This window comes from Littorina saxatilis, linkage group LG14 (assembly GCF_037325665.1).
Source record: "Littorina saxatilis isolate snail1 linkage group LG14, US_GU_Lsax_2.0, whole genome shotgun sequence".
In the NCBI taxonomy this organism is placed as follows: Eukaryota; Metazoa; Mollusca; class Gastropoda; order Littorinimorpha; family Littorinidae; genus Littorina; species Littorina saxatilis.
In genome coordinates, this window is record NC_090258.1 from 13617187 (window position 1) to 13640922 (window position 23736).

At 39.9% G+C, this 23736-nt stretch overlaps 1 protein-coding gene across 1 annotated transcript in view; it reads right to left on the bottom strand.

Moving 5' to 3' along the window:
- Positions 1-286: 286 nt before the first annotated feature.
- The window catches only part of LOC138947170 (mucin-like protein), a 38759-nt gene continuing 15309 nt past the window's right edge, over positions 287-23736 (bottom strand). Inside the window, exons 12-30 of the mRNA XM_070318606.1 lie at positions 23193-23394; positions 22481-22641; positions 21682-21840; positions 20042-20830; positions 19403-19522; positions 18537-18662; positions 17536-17664; positions 13823-13945; positions 12970-13233; positions 12357-12473; positions 11861-11995; positions 11023-11130; positions 9373-9473; positions 8786-8847; positions 7370-7530; positions 6282-6378; positions 4693-4730; positions 4016-4118; positions 287-2087 (exon numbers count right to left, since the gene is read on the bottom strand). Of these exons, the coding sequence (XP_070174707.1) occupies positions 4051-4118; positions 4693-4730; positions 6282-6378; positions 7370-7530; positions 8786-8847; positions 9373-9473; positions 11023-11130; positions 11861-11995; positions 12357-12473; positions 12970-13233; positions 13823-13945; positions 17536-17664; positions 18537-18662; positions 19403-19522; positions 20042-20830; positions 21682-21840; positions 22481-22641; positions 23193-23394 (2960 nt within the window). The 3' untranslated portion in view covers positions 287-2087; positions 4016-4050. The remainder of the gene's footprint in view (positions 2088-4015; positions 4119-4692; positions 4731-6281; positions 6379-7369; positions 7531-8785; positions 8848-9372; positions 9474-11022; positions 11131-11860; positions 11996-12356; positions 12474-12969; positions 13234-13822; positions 13946-17535; positions 17665-18536; positions 18663-19402; positions 19523-20041; positions 20831-21681; positions 21841-22480; positions 22642-23192; positions 23395-23736) is intronic.

Consider the following 23736-nt stretch of genomic DNA (forward strand, 5'->3'; position numbering starts at 1 on the left):
CTCCACCCTTAACCCACCAGGCAGCCGCGGCCGGGATTCGAACTCACGACCTTCCATTTAAGAGGCCGACGTCTTACCACCCCACCACTGCGCCCGTCACCATGGCTATATGACACCAACTTCTCACAATGAGCATTTTCGGTCAGGATGTAAATGTGTGGTATGTTTGCAAGTGGAAAGATTTTCTAATTCTGTGTAGAGGTTTTGGTGGATCTGTGTAAATGTGCAAGAAGACCGGTTTCATTAACTACACAGTTGAACACAGCAGACAGAAAAAAGTCGAAAGTTTGCATCAACAGGCTCTTTATTTGACCAAAGCGGAACAAAGGTAAAAATAATTGCTACCCCAACATATGAAAAAAGTGACCGAAAACTAAATAAAGAAAGCAAAGACTTAATGGTATCAGTGGATCCAGTTCCTAGAAAGTTAAAATTACTATAGTTACAAGGGAGTAAATTATAGTATCTGTTGTAATTGCCAAACATGAAACCTTAATGTGATGATAACAATGTACCAAATTACACATTTCTGAAAAAATAAACTTAGTACGTAGCTTATTTTTGGTTTACGAAAACAAAAGGCAGATATTTCCTTGCGTGTAAGAATATACAACCGACAAACAAAGAAACAACAGATAAGTATGTCAACATTTATTTTATTTCTTTATTGAATGACCACAAAGAAGACGGTTAATACGTTTTCTTAACCATTATCATCTACAACTTCTGAATTTCAAAGAAATGTATATACTGAACGAATAAAATGCAACCCAAGAAAGGCCAAGTAATTCTAAATCAACATTATCAATCAAAATGTAAACAAAAACTTGTACATTTACTACTGTTGACGTAAAAGGACAATAGTGAACTATTTGCCCCAAAACTACATGACTATTTAAGACTGTTAGAAAACGAATGAACAAACAATAAACAAATCAGAAAAAACGGCATGACTCGTTCATTACCAAAATACAACATTGAAGGACCTAATGTCTCATTGACACTATTAGTTTTACCTTGAAAGACGGTCACAATTTACTAGATATTTACTACTATTGCACAATATATTATAATGCAGACATATGACATATTATTAATGAAAGCACAATGACTCCTAAAGCTAAATATGCCATGAAACAAACTGACACTTGTGGTATATATATTATGCTGTATGGCGGACTGTTTATGAATCTTCAAAATAAAGCAGACTAGTTCATGCGAATCTTCAAAGTAAATTATTACTATTGACAGAAAATTACACTTTGCCTGAAATGTACATATTAAGTTTCATTTAGATGAAGTGTGTTGCCTCAATTCCGTTAGGTATCACCCATAACTGTACATAAACAAATGTAACGTCACTTTAAATCACAACATTTTCATGTGTACAAAGATGGTATATAATGACACTAGACATCTTTTTTCACATAAGTACCATACATCAAATGACTTGATTACTTTTTTTCTTACAACACACCATGTTTTGCACGCTCCTAATTCAGCTGTTGTTGTTTGTCTTGTGTGTATATTGAGGAGATGTTGAAAAGGTAGGTTTTTGGTTGAAGTCTTGGAGGTTTTATTGTTTTGGGCTTGCGTATTGAATAAGCTATCCCAATCAAAGTGTTCTTGTTTGAATACTTGACTTTGTATTACACATTACACAGTGGGTAAGGTAAGGCTATGCAAGCACATGATTGTTTATTAAAGGTGTTCAAAAATCAACACCAAGCATTGGATATTGGAAATTGAATATATCAAAGCAAACATCACCTCCACCTTTCACCCATTAGTTTTGCATTCATGGAAATGAAAACAGTACTAAATTCAAAGATGGCATAAGAAAACTGAAGCGTTTGAACAGAAATGGAAAAGAGACGATCAAGGGACAAGTCTAGGCAAATCAGAAGAAAGCATAAATAATAATAATAATAATAATAATAATAAATAACTTTTCTATAGCGCGAGTCCCATCATTTGGCTCCAGGCGCTTTACAAATTCATTATAGAATAAACTAGCACAAATCAACAAACGTCCTTGTTGTTTTGTTCGTTCTGCAGGTATTGGTTGTCAACACAGCTACCGTTGCCTGCCAACAAAAAACCCGCACACATCATAATAGAGGAAACAGCATCACAAAAATACACAAAGCATATTGTTCTGGGACTATTCAATAATTTAATCGACCTTATGGAGGTGGTCTAATTTGTGTTTATTTTTGGCATAGTTATGCTCTAAGCTTGTAATGCTTTTAATTCATCTATTTATTTGTATTCATTTTTTCCATTTCTTATTACCCTTATGAATGTGTGTGTGCCCCTGACATCCTCTTCTTACCCCTTATCTCCCCTGTAATTTCTTTCTTTCCTGGAGTTCCTTCCCTTTATTGTTTCCCCTCAATCTTTTCATACCATTTTCGTCCCGTGCGTGCTGCTCCTTGTTTTTTGTTTCCCTTCGTGTTTGTTTGTTTATTTGCTGTTCAACGCTTAAACCAAAGATTGCAGGAGGCTTTAGCAGAGATCGAGGTTCCATAAGGCGCGTCTTCAATTTGGACGCTACGACTGCGTGACGTGTGAAGCAAAAGACACACAAGTAAAGTGTGTAGGATAAACAGAATACTACATGGCTTGCTATGTCATATCAGATTTACACTCCTTGCTTTTTCAAATAATTATTGAAAAGCTCGCTTTTGCTCGCATTTCAATAAAGCAAAAACAAAACAAAACTCGTGTAATTCTGTTATGCCACAGCAAGCCATGCACTATTCTTCATAATCTAATGAACAATACTGAATAGTTAAAGCTTGTTAGACCTATGTCTATGGTAACACACAGATACCCTTCTTACACAAGGAGGTTTTGACTACACAATCTATCAGCTTTTCATGTATACATTTTGTGAAGTTTTTACTAAATATTTTCAGATAAACTGGGAATCGAGGCGAGGGTGTTGGTGGTGTTGGTGGTGGTAATATGTGTGTGTGTGTGTGTGTGTGTGTGTGTGTGTGTGTGTGTGTGTGTGTGTGTGTGTGTTTCTGTGTGTGGAGCGATCTTTATAAATCTACATTAACATTCTTCCAAATGATACCAACAGACGTTTTGTTCTTATTTTTTCGATAAATGTCGATGACTGTTAGTTTAAGTTCAGTCGGCGCCACGACGACCTCATTTTTCAACGAAATCGATTGGATGTTTTGTCAAGCAATATTTGACTCAGTCCAGACTATGGGATTGCATTTTAGCTGCGAAACTTAAAAATACTTAATTAGGTTATCCAGTTGTCATTCAAATTATGTCTTCACACACATATTTAAAAATCGTCGGATTGTATTCCTTGTCATTCCTGATTGTCATGTTCACTCTGAAAAATGTGCTCACTGTTTGCATGCTTCCGGGCGACGAGCGTGACCCGTTTCAGCCTTTGGCTAGTTAAGCCTTACTACTTGTAGTTTCGGTGATGAATGGATTTCAGTGGGTTTTATTTAAAAAAAAATTATTCTGGGATTTTTTTCTTCGTTTTTACACATGTTCCTTGTCCCGTTGGGTCGCTGCGGTAGGCTACCCTCAGAAGATGACACTGCACTTCTGCCGAGTCACTTCGACGGTGTCCAGTAGTGGGTCTGTCCCGAGCTAACGGACGCAGCCCAGTACCTACTATGCCCCCTACTAACGTTTTCAGTTTTGTTGTTTTAGTTCCAGGTCAACACAATTGACTAAATGTTTTGATATCACTTCACGTGACTTGTACCTTTTTTTAATATTTATTCTGTTTAACTGGGTAAGAGTAACGGCTTTGGGGGTAAAGCTCTGGTAAATCAATCAATCAATATGAGGCTTATATCGCGCGTATTCCGTGGGTACAGTTCTAAGTGCATGGATTTTTTTTTCATTTTTTTTCTTCAAATTTTTATTTTTTTAATTTTATTATATTGCGCACATATTCAAGGCGCAGGGATTTATTTATCCTATCCCGGACACTTGATTGTTGATAGTGTTACTGTTTTGGACAGTTACCTACCTGATCATACTGTTTGTTTCATCCACAGTAGCTTGTTACGTCGGTAACAGGTTACAACAGAGGTTCAAGCAGTGGCGGTTAACAGGCGAATCCCAACATGCAGCTGCAAAAATCATGAAAAGACTAAGTGTAATACAAGGCTCTAAATAATAACCTTCAAATCTAAAATAGAAAGTGCAGTAGTTTTACCTTTCATTGTCCTAATTTATGTCAACAACAGAAACCTTCTTAACATGACGACCAATTTCAAAGCCAGGCGATTAAGGCCTCCTTCTGAAAATGGTCAAATTCTTCATCCAGCTAGCTAGGCATCCTTCACAGAAACAGCGTGCACATTTAAATAGTAAGGCTTGTGTCCCTAAACGTGCGGATAAATGGCAGAGTAAGGTAACAGTTTTCCAATGGGACATACTTATAGTACCTATCCTGCCCTATTACTCCGTCAGTGTTTTATTTCTGATATGTAACATGCTCGCAAATTTAATTACAAATCGAACTTTTTAAAATGTGTATGGAATACAGACGCAATCTTTCACATATTAGATATCATTTATAAATGGTATTGTATGTAAACAATCCACACTGTCTCGTATCCAAACGTGTTCTCGCAATTCACAAACGACTGTATTCATCAGCCGAAATCGTATTTTGAATATTAAAGCATATTTTTGGTTTACCCTGTCCGCTTGATGTGGTAGTTTCAGCCTTGTCTTGTCTGAAAAAAAAAGAAACACAAATGTCATGTGATGAATGCGCCCACACTGTTATTGTAATAACTAAGGCATTGGTCTGCCAAAGTATGTGGCTTAAATACCCATACCTGCATTTAGTTTTGTTGTTTGTTTTACACATTTTCCCCCTTTTTGAGTGTATAGTTCTGGACTTTTCACCTTAATTTTATTGCCTTTGCGTGTGAGCAGGTGTTTCTGTGCCTATGTGTTTGAGTACCATAAACTACCTTGTAAACGCCCTCCTCCCTTGTGCACTAATTTCGCTCAAAAGTAGGGGGTGGGCGTTTACTCGGTACTGTCGCCTATGCAGGATCAATTCCTCGAGAGAAATAGCGGTATTTGATAACTTGGTATAAAACGGTCAATAGGATATGTTTTTGTTCAAACTGTCTCCTCTATAACTATATTTCGCTGTTACAGTACACACAGACACAAACGTTCGTGTGGGTGCAAGTGCCTCGCAAGAATGGAACCTCGAAAATAATCATACACGAATTCCCTGTGCGTAATGGTTTTAGAACATATGTTCATATCGTGAATGTGAACTGAATGATAATTTCATTTCATTTCATTTTCATTTCATTTTCATTACTTTATTGTCCCATCGCTGGGAAATTCGGGTCGCTTCCTCCCAGTGGAAAGCTAGCAGCAACGGAGTCGCGCTACCCAAGTGTCTGCGTGTTTAGGTGTATTCAGCCACCTGCACTTATGGCAGAATGACCAAGGTATTTTACGTGCCATTGTGATGACACGGGGGTGGGACATGGCTTCCGTCTCTGGGTCTGCACATAAAGTTGACCCGTGTCCGTCCCGGCCCGAATTCGAACCTGCGACCTTTCGATCACAAGTCCAGTGCTCTACCAACTGAGCTACCGGGCCCCAAGATCTGCTATAACCAGCATTGTAGCGCAATTAAGTGTCCGAACAGAAATCACAAACTTGCACAACACGAGTAGTGTTATAAATATTAGTCCCCCAAATGCCCCCAGGTTGACCTCTTTAACCTCAACTGAGTTTCCTTAATCTCCATCCTGTTTTGGCATGGCTTTCCAGGGATTGCAGTGTGGCATCTTGTCATTAATGCATCGGAATGCTGTGTCTGTATTGCGTGCGGAGATTCACTAACAATTAAAACAAATGATTTTTCTCCCGCCATCCTTGATCCAAATGTGCGGGGTGGGCGTTTGCAAGATGATATACCCTATACACAATGAGGTGGGCGTTTGCTCGATATTGGGCGTTTACAAGGTAGTTTACGATATTCTTGTCAGTCTTACCACCTGTGCTGGTTCGGGACTTAAGGTGAGTATATGCATGTGTGTAAGAATGCACATTCGTGTAAACAAACATTCTTCTGGTATAAAAAAGTAATGTAGATATTCGAGGAGGCGCTGTACTTTTGCGACGATAAGAACTACTTCCGCCTTCAAAATACATTTCTGTCATAAAAAAGACACAGGGGCTTTGACACACAAAACTCGGAATAAAAGGGACACAAATACTAGGACTTCACATAGACAGTGCTCATCACCAACCTGCACTTTAGTTTCCCGTTTTCCACTTTGCAGACTTCATTATCATCACAGGTGACGTAGTGACTGAACACATCGCAGTAAGGCGTGTTGGATACAACTGAAACAGAGCAGGCCTCATCTCACTGTTAAAAAAAACCCTGTTACACCCCCTCCCCCCCTTGTTTGGTTTATTTTTTGTATGGTGGTGTGTCGGAGTGGTGTGGATACAAAGCAAACACTTAGAGCCAGAACTGCAGATTCCCTGTTGTTAAAAAAATGGTATGCTAATAATGATTTGCGTATCAAATTTGCACCATATGTAAATACTAGTTGTATCTGTGGGTCTGCATCACATTGCCTTGTATTGCATTATGTTAATTGTAATACACGGTATCATAGTGTTTGATATGGTTCTTCAATGTATAGTGTCGTATGCAATCAACACACTATCTTTAAATAGTTGATATATACACTAAGGTTCCAAAATATTCACAGATGTGCTTCAGTAAAAGGGGTTATTGCACAAAACATAGGTTACATGTTAGAGACGTAGTGGTCTGCACACACAATATGCTTCTATTAACTTGCAGATGAAAGAAAAAAACAATCACAAACGTAATGCTCTATTGCGGTCGTAGAAGCATATGCACAGTGTGTACATAGACATTAGCTATGTACCCAGCAACGAAACGCTATAAGGGTCGTTCTACATAGCTGGGGTCCATTTTGTGACATGCATTCTCTGTCCTTTAAATGATTATAATGTATATTAAATGGCAACTGGAATGTCTTCTGTTTACTTATGTCAGTAATGCTCCAGTTAGTTAGGTAATGATACAGACCTTCAACAAAAATATGGCATACAGTTTTGACTTTTTTAATGTTAGCATTTAAAGCCATGTCACATCCTCTGGTTTCCGTGTTACGCGAGTAATGTAGTTTGAATTGCACGTATTGCTAAGTCTTTCTCTGCATGCCAAGGATATGTTTGAAAACGGTATGAAATCAATCTTTGTATGGTTAAAACGCTTCCGTTTAATAAAGAAATCTCACTCGCGTAACATGGTTTCCACTCGTACCAAGCTCTGGAGAATAGCCCATACACTCACTTTCCATGCCGTCAACCGTAATCCCAACGGTTCCAGTTTGTCCAGCCAAGGTAGTACTCTGACCAGTAATGTTGACCAATGCCACGGCCAGGTAGGAGGCAGATATCTGGGCACTCTTACTGGGTACGTCAACACCCACCTCTACAATCACACTGCCCGACCTGCACGACAAGACTGCCATTTATATATTAAGTTATAAACAGTTAACCATATTGACATTTATATAAAATATCCCCGTGAGTATACTCTTTAAAAAACATTTTGTTTACATGATGCATTTTTCCTTACTTAAGAAATGTTGAAATAGGAAAGGAGACAAACTTGCATCGGTCCCGCGTTGCTATGTAGGTTGACGGGTCGTTAAAAAACAACAGTGCAAATTGATCTGTTTAGTTTCAGCACATAACTTTAGTTAGTTATTTAGTTCTCTGTGCTGTATTGTGGGGACTTAATTCTCAACGGTGCGGAGTGGCGGGCGGGGCGAATTGTTCAAGCCTGCATGAAAAGAGCAAATGCAAAGCGTTTGAACAAGGGAAATGTATTTCTACAATGAGAAGAGTTACATAACTAAATGCATGAAAATTAACACACACACACACACACACACACACACACACACACACACACACACACACACACACACACACACACACACACACACACACACACACACACACAAATGAAAGCCTAAACAACTGCGTCGTGGCTAAGAAACTATATACATAAATTGCTTTTTAGGAAATTGAGCGTCACAATAAACTTAATTTCGTAAATGTGTGGGACTCATGTCCAACCCAGACGCAATTCCCTCATGAAACACGGGACGTTGTACGTATGCAAAATGTGAGTGTTTTTCTCTCTCTGTAAAATATTAATGAATGTGAGAGTTTTGTGGATGTGTTTGTGTATGTGTGTGTCGGTGTGTTTGTGTGTGTGTGTGTGTGTGTTTGTGTGTGTGTTTGTGTGTGTGCAAATGTTCATGCATAAAAGTTATGTGTTTTTAATTTGTGATTCTTATGTAACTTACATAAGAACAAGGTTTCCACAGCTGAAGACTCGTTGTCATGCTTATCTCCCTTCGACCGAAACCGGTATCAGTTGTACCATTCCGTAATCAGCACACCAACACCGGAAAACGTATTCTAGACTTTTTCGTAGGCGTATTTTGTGCGTGTGTCGCGTATTTGCGTACCGATAATAATTTGGCGTACAAAATACGCCCAAATCGTACTGGTAAACAGGCTGGTAAAAAAGGCTGTGAGTTTTGTATGTATGCATACGAGCCAAAATACAACCCCCCTGTCTGTCTTTATGTGTTAAATTCAGATGTTAAAGTTGTATTGAATGGCATAGAATATAATAGAGTAGAAATGAATAGAATTTAAGAGAAAAATATTTAAAGGACAAACCCCGCACCTCATAGTCTTAATACTGACTGCAATCAGATTTGGTAGGTATCCCTTCAGCATGGTTTTCAGCTGAAATAAAATATTGTAAAATTAGAAAAAAAGCTTTTTAGTTTGAAAATAGTATGTGACAGTATAAAAGCATACTAACTAAGCTGATGGTGGGTTTGAAGAGAAGAAAGATGAACAGAAAGAAAAGGGTGAGGAGGAGAGAAGATATAGGCAGACCAGTAGGAAAGGGGATGGGGGGGGGGGGGTGAAGATAATGTCGGTGATGATTGTTTGCATCTGTCATCTACGAAATCAGCATCCACTCAGGGTAAAGAAGTTGCTACATCATCCCACACAGATGTTCAGACAGGCAGAATGGAAAGTCATGTAGTACAAGCAGATTCACGTACACTTACACACACTGACACACACTGACACACACACACACACACACACGAACACACACACACACACAAACACACACACACACACACACACACACACAAACACACACACACACACACACACACACACACACACACACACACACACACACAGGCACTGAAAGTAACCGGCATATTCCGGTATCTTGCATGTTTTCCTTACCAGTTTTTGCCCCTCCTTTTTGATTGTTGGGCGTGGAGGGCGTTTGGCCTGAGTGGTTTTGTTAACGTTGACCTCGAAAGTGAAGCCTAATCTTGTGAGAGCTGAAAGTCATGAGTTCCGGTAATGAGTGTACAATTCATGGTGGACATTGATGAATACCTTGAAGATAAATTGCTCAAATTGCTCAACGTTTCATTTAAACTATATATGACTATGATGTACAGAGAGAGAGAGAGAGAGAGAGAGAGAGAGAGAGAGAGAGAGAGAGAGAGAGAGAGAGAGAGAGAGAGAGAGAGATAAAGACAGACAGACAGACAGACAGACAGATATATAGACATACAGACAGACAGATAAACACAGAAAAAAAGAAACAGAGACAGATAGACACATAGAAACAGAGAGAAAAATACAAACGAGAGAGACAGAGTCAGAGAGAGAATCAGCTGGTCTAGTGTTGTTTTTTGTGCGTCGTTTTGTGACGATCCTTCAAAAGAGAAAGAACATTCATCAATTCTTAATGGAGGGAAAAAACACACACAAAATGTTATGTTTAAAGACCAACTCCGCCTCCAGTAAACCATCAGTTTCTGATCAAAGACACCGCCAGACCTTAACAAACAGTTCAAACACCCTTTTGTTTGATCGCTTACTGCTGTTTAACACCATAGGTGCTCTCCAAAGAGAGCGAGCATTGTGCGTAGACGTATAGGTGTGAATTGGAAGACTCGTTATTGTGCTATACCTAACTTTTCAAATCTAAAGAACTGACAGCTTGTGAGGCAAACACTCTTAAAAGACAAACGAATGTTCTCATCAAGACAAAAACAGTACAATTCGAAGTTTGACAGTTTGAAAGTAGGGAGCCCGGATGCAAGTCAAGCGAGGTGGGTGAATGAGTTGACTGGTGGGTGTAAGATGCAGCTCTTTTCATATGGTGACGGGGAAAGTAGGCTTCCAAAAATCACGCACCTTTCCCCCATTTAAGATGCTAGTCGATTGAGATTTCAAACCTTTGATAATGTATGTTGCCTGGAAGATTGAGTATTGCGCGCATAAAAACGTAATGCCGCGACACGGCTACAATCACATCACATGAGCTGCATCTTATCATGGTCCAAGCAGACGGAATATCTGCAAACCGCTAGTTTCTTTGAAGCAAACCGCCACTTGGTTTGTGTCACTATCAGTCATTTGTTGTATATTAGATTTGGAGGTACACAATACCTTGCTATTGCAGATCTGGAGTCGCTTTGAAACCGCAAGCGACTCAATAGGTTATGTATGAATAATGTGGGTGACACGGGGCCCCGATGGCACGTGGGTTGAATAAACAACGAGAAATGGTGTGCTTTACGCGTGCTAAATAGCCATTAAAGTGATCTGTTACTGTGATCTGTTACTGTCATTTAATGTTGTTATGCCATTACGAGTGTGTGGCATCATCAGGTTAGTAATGCTGTTTAAGTGAACATATGTCATCGTTATGTTAATCCCCTCTGAGGCGGAATGGGACTTTAATTTAATTTACAGCACAGAATCCTTCTGTCCCTTTCAGTAAAAAGCGTTTCTATTGAGAACACTTCAAACGATTGACAATGTAAATTAAAATAACCTCGTCTTTATCAAAATATACAGTAAAATAGAACTTACAAACACAAGCACCAGTGCTGTCCTCTTTGAAGCCTTTTTTGCAGACACAGGTGTAGTTCCCATTGGATTTCTTACACCGTGTGTTTGGTTTACCATCGCAATCGCAGTCTGAAAAAGAAAAAGGAAACCTATACAAAAGAAAGACAAGTCGATGAACATAACTCAATTTAATTAAGGCTATCCTTAACTGAGCCGGCAGTTAACTGCGTGAAGACTTCGGGAAGTTTTTTCCAAAAAAATCAGCGCCAAATTAGACTTTGAGAAGTATTTGAGGTTTAACAGATTACATACGAATATTGCAGAAACAATCAATCTAATGCAAATTGTTTATTTCGTGTACAACTCACGGAATTGTCGAATTCGCAGAATCAGCAACATTTTCCCCATTTTGCATAATCGGCAAAACGTTGCCCATTCCGCGAACATGCGTAAAAGACTGCTTAAACTTGCCCATTTCGCGAAATCTTTTTACTTTTTAACCCAAACCGGATCCCACCGTGACCTTGACATTTGACAATTTAAAATGTCGTACGAATTTCAGACATTACAATATGATGTAGTGAACGAACAATTTCCCTCCAAATGCAAACCCTTTAAATGATAAAGCAGAAGTCGCTTATTTTCAGAAACAGGTAGAGGTTATGAAGATAAGAAAATAAGCATAATTATATGAAGCACAACTTTGAGCTTTACAGACGGAAAAACTAGCACGTGAAAAATATAATTTCTATGTATTTGAAAAAAACCGAGCACTATTTGAAACAGTAAGAAGAGACAAATACAGAGACAGTGACAAAGATAAAAAGAAACATAAAGTCAGTCAGCCAAGCACACATACGTTCAAGAGAACATGCAACACCATCGGGCCCCAGAGTGTAACCAGTGTTACAGAAACATGTCTCCAGCCCGTTGTCATTGACATAACATCCGCCGTTGCTTGTGTCACAGGTCTTTTGCCAACAAGTGGTTGATCCTGCATAAAATACGTGATATACACATATAAAAATAACATGACATAACATAGCGAAGACAAGACTAAATACAATGAAGAAATTACAATAAAATGTAGGAAAAAGTATGAATACTGTAGTACTCTAAAAATAGCATTTGGTTTATAATCTGAATCAAACAGTTCATTTGAGCAATTCATGATAAAACCAACTGGTCATTTTCGCTTGGTCAGTTTGATTAGGGGTTGAAGGCCACCTTTTAAAATACTTCACACACAGAAACTGTGGGGGTCAACTCCCATTCTGACAATCATGACGACAACGACGATGATTATGATGATGATAATGAGGATGATGATAGAAGTGATGCAAATAAATATTTACGTGTGCATTCTCCTGCAGTGGAGTTGAGAGTAAAACCTGCATCACACAGACATTTGTAGCTTCCCACACTGTTCTCGCAATTCTGACTGCAAGGCGAAGTTGTGCATTCGTCGATATCTGCACAATCAAATGTACATTCAAAGCAACGTGACTTTTTGCTTCCTTGACACACACACACACACACACACACACACAACACACACACACACACACACACATACACCGTCTCAGATCTGGCCAGTCTTTAACATGGGGTATGACATCTCTTCCTTTGATCGCATATATTAATAATCAATACTCCGTGTTTACTGTAATGCATGAGTTGGAATTTTGAATGAATTAATATCTGAAAACGCTACCGTTAGCTTTTACCAAAGTCATTCATCAAAAACATTCCCACCGTGCAGAGAGCGCACCCAAGCTGTTCATTTTAGTATGTGATCAAGTGGAGGGATAGTCGAACTCCTATCTTACCCAATCTCAGACGGTGTGGCAAACTGTTTTCATAAGGTAGAGTGGGCCTTTACCTTTTTCTCCGCTTCGCGGAAACAAAACAGTATCTCTGGAACTGCATGCGATTTAACTTGAAGTGTACGTATACCAAACGAAATACCTTGACAAACACCGCTGTCGTCCATCTTGTAGCCTGAAGCGCACTGGCACTTGTACCCTCCCTGTAGGTTCACACACTCTGCCCCGTTGACCTCACACAGCTGACGCGTACTGTTTACGTCACACTCGTTGATGTCATTCTGACACTTGTCCCCTGTCCAGCCAGTCTTGCAAAGGCAACCAGTGACCGCGTCACAGCGACTGGTTCCAACACCACAGGAACAGTTCATGCTACAGCCAGTTCCGTAGATCCCGGCAGGGCAAGCTTCATGCGTTGACAAAAAGAGAAAATGCTTGATCTACACCCCTTCTCAGTGGTTGTGCAGTTTCCAATACAAATGGCATTATTTTAAAGTTTTGTCATGAACGTGACATTAAAGTATGCTTGGGATTACCCACACATTCTAAAAAAACATCCGGCTATAGAGTATTGCATTTTAAAAGCCCATGCAACTTCAAACATTTACAAGAAATGTTTAATTTGTTCTAGAACTTGTCCAGGTTTTTATTCTGTGACTATATGGCACGTATGCGATCTTGACAGAAAACAAAGTCAATCAATCTCAAAGATATAGCATTGAAGTTGCCATTTTAGATATATTTTCTCGCTAATTTAACATCAAAAAGGTCATGCGACACTCGTTAGTAAACTCAAGAATAGACTCTAACTATACTATTTAATCAAATCAAAATAAAACGGATGACGGTTGTTGTCGACACGCACTGTTGGTGTAGAGTCCCGACTTACGTTCATCAATTTATTTTGTCAGTGATCCGAGTTATTAATTTCGCCAGGAGACCACCCTGGTCGTGCCTGATTGGATATTCAAATATGTATTCAGGCAAATACTCACAAACACAGGTTTTCCCATCATTGTCAAGAACCATTCCCACGGGACAAGAGCACGAGAAACCTCCAACTGTGTTGGTGCACGTGTGTGAACACTTTTTGTTGTCATCTAAACACTCATTGACGTCTGCAACAAATTTAAATGTACAGGTCAACAGTTATAGAATGTGTGAAAGTCAGATTCGATAACTTGTCATTTGATAAAATTTCAGGGGGTTGCACTTGTTTTCTTTCTTGCCCTCTTCTAATTTACTAAATTGTATAATGCTGACTGGAATAACTTTGTGGCATACGTACGTTTTAACACAGGTCAGTAAAAATGCTAAGGCCATATAATTATGTGCATATGTAATGATACAATAATATTCACAAACAAAGTAAATTAGTTTTATAATTATACTGATATCCTTCTGTCATCTTGATATGATATGATTGTTTAAACATGCAATAAATACTTCTTCTTCTTCTTCTTCTTCTTCTTCTTCTTCTTCTTCTTCTTCTTCTTCTTCTTCTTCTTCTTCTTCTTCAGCGTTCCAGAATTTTTTCTGGTTACGTGTGAGCTCGTTTGCCCATTTGGGTTCCCCACACTATACTCTGAGAGCATAGTCAGCTCACTCCGCTTTCGTTGAGTAGGCATGCTGGGTATTTTCGTGTTTCCATAACCCACCGAACTCTGACATGGATTACAGGATCTTTTTCGTGCGTACTTGGTCTTGTGCTTGCGTGTACACACGGGGGTGTTCGGACACCGAGGAGAGTCTGAACACAAAGTTGACTGAGAAATAAATCTCTCGCCGAACGTGGGGACGAACTCACGCTGACAGCGGCCAACTGGATACAAATCCAGCGCGCTACCGACTGAGCTACATCCCCGCCCAATAAATACTTCAGAATAAATTAGCAAAAGCACGTTTGAACAACCAAGGCTCGGGTCACTTTTGTGGTCTAATTTAATGTCATTTTCCTCTTCATCCTTTTCTTCTATTTCAGCATCGGCTTTTCAGTTCTATGCCAAACACTACATCTTCCGTGTGACTTGGAATAAAGGCCGTGAAAGGTGAATGCTCGACCTCATAGGCTTGAGGTTTGCTGGTCGATGTGAATGCGTGATATATTGTGTAAAAAATTCCATCTCACACGGCATTCTAGTTATTGTAAAGCGCATTGATCATAATTATATATGATTATGCGCTATAGCAAATGTCCATTATTATTATTATTGTTATTATTATTATTATTATTATTATTATTATTATTATCTTCATTACACACTATTTTAACCAGCTGACTGGCTTTTACCCATCCGTGTGACGAAGAGGTGTCATTAAAAATATTAATACATATATTCCCATCTGACAACCCTCACTGTCTACCTACCCTCCTTGACCATAGCTTCATGACCAAATGTGAAGGCAAAACCAAGCAAGAAGAGCGCCAATGCTAAGGACTCTAGTCTATGTCTCACTATTTTGCCAGGATTTCCAAATCAAATCAAAACAGCAAGAGATGATGTTCAGAAATAACTCTGTCGGGATTGTATGGGATGTGAATAAGTGATTACACTTGCTTTTAGTAACACATAATTCATAAGTGCTCCTTGTCTACGTGTTTCAGACACACCACTCGCTGGTAATTGGCCCGTCAATTATTTGTCTAAGGCCGAAACAAAAATTAGTCTGTTTACGGTAACATAGGCCCAAAAAATAGGGTTGGTAGGTCGGGATGTTTTTTTATTTTTTTATTTTTTTTCCCAAAAAACATATTTTTATTTTTATTTTGCCAAAAAACAAAGACTTTTTTTTTTTTCCCAAATGCCAAAAAAAAGTCTAGGGTCGCGCGAAAAAATAGGGTCGGTCGGGATACCGTAAACAGACTTTGTTTTTTTCCTAACTAAATGCAAGAGTATTCACTCTTTCACAACCCATACAAACCCGACAGAGTCATTATAGGAATTTGTCTTTTGGGGTTGTAACCGGAGCCCTAGCTGAGGGTCCGTATCCTCATTATTTGTTCTCAGGGGGAGGCTGAAGATTGCCGAGGAGAGCAACTCTTCATCTCACCTTTACTCTGGCCCTATGTAATGTAGCTGCACAATCAGTCTAGTCTATGCCTCGCGTTGTGTTCAATACATGTGCCCACAATACTAGCCGACCTCGGTATTCAGAGGAAACCCTGTGTGTTTCTTAGTAATCTAGACTGTGCGTTACATAAATATTGTGATGTGTGTTTTGGATGTTAGAGTTTGCCACGTACAGTACAGTTTTAACAACACATGTTTACAGGACAACAGTCAAGGAGAGGCAGAAGTTACAATACATGACACGAAAGCAAGCTCACACACTTACGTTCGTTCACCGACACACGCATGTTCACGCTCACCTCTCGTACGTACAGTGATGTTCACCATAACTCATAGGAAACAGTTACAAGGTTTTATTTTACACTATATTACATGAAAAGCAAGTAAACAAACCCATCAAACAAAGCACCAAACAATCCTTCAATCAGTCTTACCTAGCGTTTACCCCCAACTCCGATTCGGTAGTAACTAGCACCTACGGCTCCTTTCTTACGTATGCTTATCTCATTCCTGCTCTGTTTCACACACAAGACAGACACGGCAACAACACGTAGACTCAACACTGAAAGACAGAACGAACATGCAAACGAAAGACGACGATCAAGCAGAACACACAGCATTTAAATTCAACGCTGAGAGACAACGATCAAGCGAAACACACAGCATTTGTTCAACGCTGAGAGACAACAAACAAGCAAAACACACAGCATTTGTTCAACGCTGAGAGACAACAAACAAGCAAAACACACAGCATTTGTTCAACGCTGAGAGACAACAAACAAGCAAAAACACAGCATTTGTTCAACGCTGAGAAACAAAACGAACTACGAAACAGAGACAGAGTACACACTTGTGCAGCGTGTAAGAAAGAGAGAGAAAAAGACGAGGGAAAGAGAGCAAGCACTTATTCAGCGCTGACTGACGAGACTCTGACTGACTATTAGGGTTTAACGTCCTCTTAGACCAACTGGTCTATATTGGGACAGGTATTGGTAATACGTTGAAGATATGGTGTGATACTTTGATTCGAACAAGCCCGCTGTGGCTGTCTTCTTCGACACACCAGCATTGGGTTTGTCTCGTCAAAGTATCGAAATACGATCATGATAATCGGAGACGAGAGATGATGCATGCGCGTGTCTTCGTGTTTTCCAAGCCCTGAGACTTTCGCTGTGAACGTGGGATCTTTTTCGTGCGCATGTGTGCACACGGGAGTGTTCGGACACCGAAGAGAGTCTGCACAAAGTTGACTCCGAGAAATAAATCTCTCGCCGAACGTGGGGATCGAACCCACGCTGATAGCGACCAACTGGCTACAAAGCCAGCGCGCTACCAACTGAGCTACGTCCCCGCCCTGACGAGACTCGCAGAGCCGGCCTCTTTTATAGTCTCTCAAAGACTCGGTACTAATCTTCTGTGATCGCTGTGGGCTGGCTGTAAGGGAGGGGATGGGGGTATCTACAGGAAAGGTGGGGGTGACTAGAAGGAAGGTGGGGTCACTGTGTACCTGCAACTCTGAGCTAGTAGGGCTCTCCCGCTACAGGGTTAAGGGGAAACATAACCATCATCCATGCTCACCACATGAGCTATCAATGCTGTACTTAAAGAAAAAAAGAAAACAAAAAATCGTTGCTTACCTTGACAAGTCTGCTTGTCACTGTTTAGTGTGTAGCCACTCCTACAGAAACACACGGCAATGTCAGTGTCGTCCAGTGTACAACCATGGTCACACGACAGGTTCTCTTCCTCAGCACAGGGGTCAGACACTGCAGAAGGTGTGTTTGAGTATATGTTGAAAGCATAGTCCTTCACTTGTAAACTATTTGGCTTACCATCTCAGATCTGACCAGGCTGTTACATGCCATAAGGCTATTCCTCGCCAGACTGCTTACTGTTTTTGTGTGATTTATTGAGAGACAATGAATACAGAATACAGAATCTTGAATTGCCCAAGGTTGGGAATTTGTGATGACATTGCGGTTAAGAAACATTTCAATCCAGCCATATACACCAACACATGCATCATTTATACAAACTGATCAACAACATTAATTTAAAAACAACACTGGACAGCATAAGTATGATTGCTTAAGAATTTGTTTTTGAAATTCCAACTCTAATCAGGTAGCAATCTGGTTGTTAATGTTTGGAATACCTCCAAAATGCAGCGATGTGCTTAACTTGTGTAAAACCTTGCAGGTCTGAGCTAGTAGGTAGAAATATTTTCACGGGAAGTCCTGTGTAGTTAAATCTGGCATGACGAAGACTTGGAGACACAGAGTACCATTTATTTTGAGCAAGAAAGGATTAAAAAAAGACAACACGACAGCATGATGATAAAGTCATAAACTGTTGTATGATTCATAAATCATGCACTTTGTAAAATATTAGTATGATGGCGAACATTTAAAGCTAATTGTGTGCATAGCGTTATGACAATAACTGTATCAGGCTAAAACCAAGAAGAGAAAAAAAACCAAAAAGCAAGAAAGAGAGGACAGGGTGGGAGAGACAGATTATTGGACAGATAGACTGAGACAGTGACATATTGAGATAGAAGCAGAATGAGACACAGAGATAGAAAGAAGTAGAACACAAATGCTCAATGCAAGATCTATACAGTCGAATAAGTACTCACCTTGTGAACAGGTGGCGCGATCAGTGTTGAGTCTGTAACCATAGTAACACTCACAGTTGTAGGAACCATCCACATTGACACACTTCTGTTGACAGTTGTCTGAACCCAGCGCACACTCGTCGATATCTGGACAAAATGTGAACACTTGTTTTAATTACATCCATTGGTTTGTTTGTTTGTTTGTTTGTTTGTTTAACGCCCAGCCGACCACGAAGGGCCATATCAGGGCGGTGCTGCTTTGACATATAACGTGCGCCACACACAAGACAGAAGTCGCAGCACAGGCTTCATGTCTCACCCAGTCACATTATTCTGACACCGGACCAACCAGTCCTAGCACTAACCCCATAATGCCAGACGCCAGGCGGAGCAGCCACTAGATTGCCAATTTTAAAGTCTTAGGTATGACCCGGCCGGGGTTCGAACCCACGACCTCCCGATCACGGGGCGGACGCCTTAACACTAGGCCAACCGTGCCGGTCAACATTTGTTTTAATTACATCCATTGGACACAGAAAGAAAGGAAATCCAGACAAAGACAAACTAACAATTAGTCACAACTTGACTGAATGTAACAAAAGAGAATATGAAAAGACTGATCGACATTGTGACAGCAGAAGCAGAAGACCTTTAGATGTATGGAACAGGGAGATTTTATTTGTACGAGACAACAACTTCAACTCTTTCTTGAAAATAAACATCGCAGAGCTAACGTGTCAAATGCATTTGTTTTGGTTTTTGTTGGCTGTTGCTGCAAGTGCATTTCGGGAAGGTTTTCCCCTTATCGCCATTATTTGAAATGTTGCATGTACCTGTAGAGAAAACCAGTTTATTTTGACAAAACAAAGTATTTTGGAACATGTTACCTTTGCATATGCCGTTGTTTTTAATATATCCTGACATACAGGAACACTGGAAAGTCCCAGGCACATTGCGACAGACTTGATGTTCCCCACATGCTGTGTCATTGCTGCACTCGTCCATATCTGTAAAATCATCATCATCATCATCATCATCATCATCATCATCATCATCATCATCATCATCATCATCATCATCATCATCATCATCATCATCAGGGGGGTCCTGATTTGGCCTATATGGTCCGCTGGACCCAAAAAGCAACAACTAACTAACTAACTATCATCACCAGGCATCCAGAAAAAAAAGTTGATACATGTTGTTTTTAGTTCATAAGTTGCTACAATATTTACAATTACATACCACAAAATAGACAGTAATTTTAGTAAAACAACACCTGCAGAACTTTTACCTTTTTTGCAATGCAGTTCTTAGGTATAGTTAGATACTAATGGTGAAACTGAAAAACAGGAAGCACGAAGTACAGTAAATATTGTCTCTAATGAAAGGGAGAAAAATGAAAGGTATTATTAAGAGTTCAAAACTGGTAAAAGCTTAAATGTTGCACACAATAAACAGAATACAGTTTAAACAGTTCAGTCTTATAAGAAAGGTTTCAGGAGCAAGAAAACAGATACAATTACCTTGGCAGGCACCATCATCATCAATGGAATATCCGTCCTGGCACGCACAGGTGTAAGACCCGTTGTTGTTGGTGCACACCTGTCCCTCTTCACACACATCCGGGTTCACTTCACATTCGTTGACATCATCCTGACATTGACTTCCGGTCCAGCCTTTCTGACAGACACAGCCGGTGACGGAGTGACAGTCCAGGCCACGCCCATTACACAGACAGGTGTGAGCGCATTCAGGGCCGTACTGCAGACTGGGGCATCGGGAGCACGTGCGCTGATCGGAGTTGAGTTGAAAGCCGTTGTAGCAGGAACAGATGAAGCCGCCTTGTGTGTTGCTGCATGTATGAGAGCATATATTGTCCTTGCATTCGTCATGGTCTATGCAAGTCTTCTTGTTTATGGGGTCAAGGTCGTATCCAGAACGACAAAAGCAAGATGCCACCATAGAGCTTGTAGCAGGATCCTCAACCGCTTTGCAGCCTTGACTGCAACCACTGTTAGTACACGAGCTCTGAGTGCTAGCAGTTTGGACACATTCCCCGGAACTGTCCAAGTCGAAGCCTTCTTGACACAGACAGTTATAGCCGCCGTCAGTGTTGTTGCAGATGTGCTGGCAGTCGTGGGACTTCTCCGCGCACTCGTTGATGTCGGCACAGGAATGGAGATCGCTGGTCAGCCGGTAGCCATCAGGACAGGAACACTGGTAGCTGCCCGCTGTGTTGTTACACGTCACCTCACACTCGTTCAGCGCGTCGTCCGCACACTCGTCCACGTCAAGACAAGGGTTTGATTGCCCTGGGATACAAAACAAATTCAAAAAAACTATTTAGCCAATGTGGGAAAATATATCCACCTGGGCTTTTGCAGTATGATAACTCACTGCAAGGTTTTCCTGACGTCATGAAGCTTCAAACGACGTGCTTAAGACAATAACAATCTACCAAACAAACTACAGACACAGTCACATTGTCATCAGTGCTCAGCAAAGCATTACAAAGACAAGGTATGCCTTTATACTTCCGTGTGCATCATTAATTACACAGAAGCATCTTCAAAACGTGTTTATGTGTCAAACCACAAACATACATACATGCTATCAGCACCAACATTATACGTTATTTGCGTTTTTGACCAAAATATGACATTTTACACAGATCGAGACAGTCATTGTTCTCCGAATCCGCGATAGCGGTCGAGGTGAACAATGACTGTTTCGATCTGTGTAAAATGTCATATTTTGGTCAAAAACGCAAATAACATTTATGTATCGATCGAATTCCTTTCAGGTACTGACTTTGTTGTTGTTTTGGCGATTGAAAGAGAACACACACATGCAATCAAACACATAAGCTTCATATTTGGGCGTTTCAGGTTGACCGAAACTTCAAAGGAACTACAAAACACACGTCATGTACTGACTTTGTAGTTGTTTTGATGATTGAACCAGCACACACACATGCAATCAAACACATGACGTGTGTTTTGTAGTTCCTTTGAAGTTTTGGTCAACCTGAAACGCCCTAATATGAAGTTTTGTAGGCCTCTGACGTCACATGGCTCAAAGAAGAGAAATCCAATGTCCAATCGATACATAGAAGTATTATACACTAAAAAATTATTTGGTAACACAGGAGATATGCACAAACCTGCAGGAGAGTTGTACCCAGCCGGACAAGCACTGCAGGTGTAACCCACACTGGAAGAAGCTTGCTGTGCAGGAGTTTGGTCAGTGCAGGTCTGCAGTGGGTGGCAAGGGCTAGAGGAACAGGCGTCAATGTCCTCTGAGCAGCTGGCACCTGCCCAGCCTGAAAAAGAGTGCCACAAATGAAATACATATTACATTTCAAAATCATTTAATATTGACAATAATCATGAGCTTCAGTTTACAAATCATGTTGCAGGCAGATTATGTGAAGTATCTCTAGTACACTGTAGTCTGGTTTGAAATTCAATACAAAAGATATAAACTGCAACACAACAACATAGATATAATAACATAAAAATTAAAGCAAAAATAGTATCAAAGAAAAGAAAACAACCTAAACTTAACTAAATATATTGTGACACAATATAACAATACTCTTGAAAATCAAGTTGTGATGTCATTCATTTGAAGTTGTGTTTGGTAAGCATTGTTAGCTATGTAAAATTACCATAGGTCAACATTGCCAACACAAGTCAGTTTTATTGAACTCTAAATGTTTAAGCATATTATGTTGAGTATTTACTTCATGCTGAATCTGAACGCAAATTGCATGATGTAAATCATTACGTCATCTTCAATCACCTGTTTACTCATACCATAATCTCAATGCACTGGCTGTTACATATTTAATATTGAATGTAATCAGGCATGTGTTTTCCTAACTTGAACAAGTATATTAATATTCATCCTGTGTACACGCTGCTTGTTTTTCGCTGTTTTCTATAATGAGTATTTCTCACCTGTAGAACAGTCACATGCAGCATGTTGGAAGTTCATATTTCCTACCGCAGACTGGACACGTGTGAAATCACACTGTCCATGACTGCTACAGCCGAAGCATACGATCAGAGGGATGGTGTACACAACAGACTGGGCTTCAGAAGTGTCAACAGCAAACACTCTGAAAATGTCCAAATATATATTGAAGAAAACTTAAACAAAACATAACTGATACTGCCCACTACAGGGTTCCATCGCGAATTGTTTTATGCAAACAGCCTGACTGACTGCAATAAATGATTTTGATGTAGAGTTGAATAGCTTCAAAATCAAATGTTAAGGTTTTGGCATTTGTGTCCCTGATGTCCTGTAGCAGCAACACACAATGTATGTTCGCGTAGATAGCTCTTATCTGAACATTTCATTTGGTTTATTAGTTCCCAAATTCGAATCGCATCTGCAAAAGTTGTGCTGTCTGAATGCAAGGATACATGTTTTGTAATAACCTACATCACTTCCTTCAAACGGCGGTTTCAGTTGCTCTCTTACTTTCCAAGACAATGTTTTAAAAGATTCACAAACAAATCCATGCTATGCTGTCAAAAATAATACAACAGAATGGATCTAACTTGAGTTGTAAACAAACAAGTATAAATTCATAATACATGTATTACATATCATAATATGCAGCTAACCATTAACCATGTCATGAAATACAATAAGAGCACTCACTTAAGCGTGACCGGTGTGTTGGAATTAAGAGTGACAGTTATGTCCCCTGTAGCACCATTGATCCGAATGGCTCCGTTGCCGTCATTGGCCAGTTTATAAGTCACTGTGTCGCCAGGGTCTTTGGCACTGACCCTGAACGTCTTGGTAACATTCACCATCACTGTCACATTATCGGGCACTTCGAGAGTTGGTAGCCTGTTTTCTGCAAGTGACACACGGAATAAGAAAAACAATCACACTTTCAATATGCTACTCTGTTTGAAATCGATGTCGTTTAAACTACAGGAATACTGCAGAAGAATTCAAAATGCAACCTCAATACAATGCGAGTTATTGTATATTCCCTGGTCATATATATGGGTCATAAAGCCCAAAGCATTGTAAATCAGTCCTATTATTTACGGTCTCGATCAAAACAAATTCCACAACCAATATACGGGCTTTTTCTAGTAAAAAATATTAGTGATCACTAAAAAAAAACCCACCATAACAAGCAATCAGAAAGCAAAAACATGCAGTCAAAAGAGATCGCAAAAACGTGTTG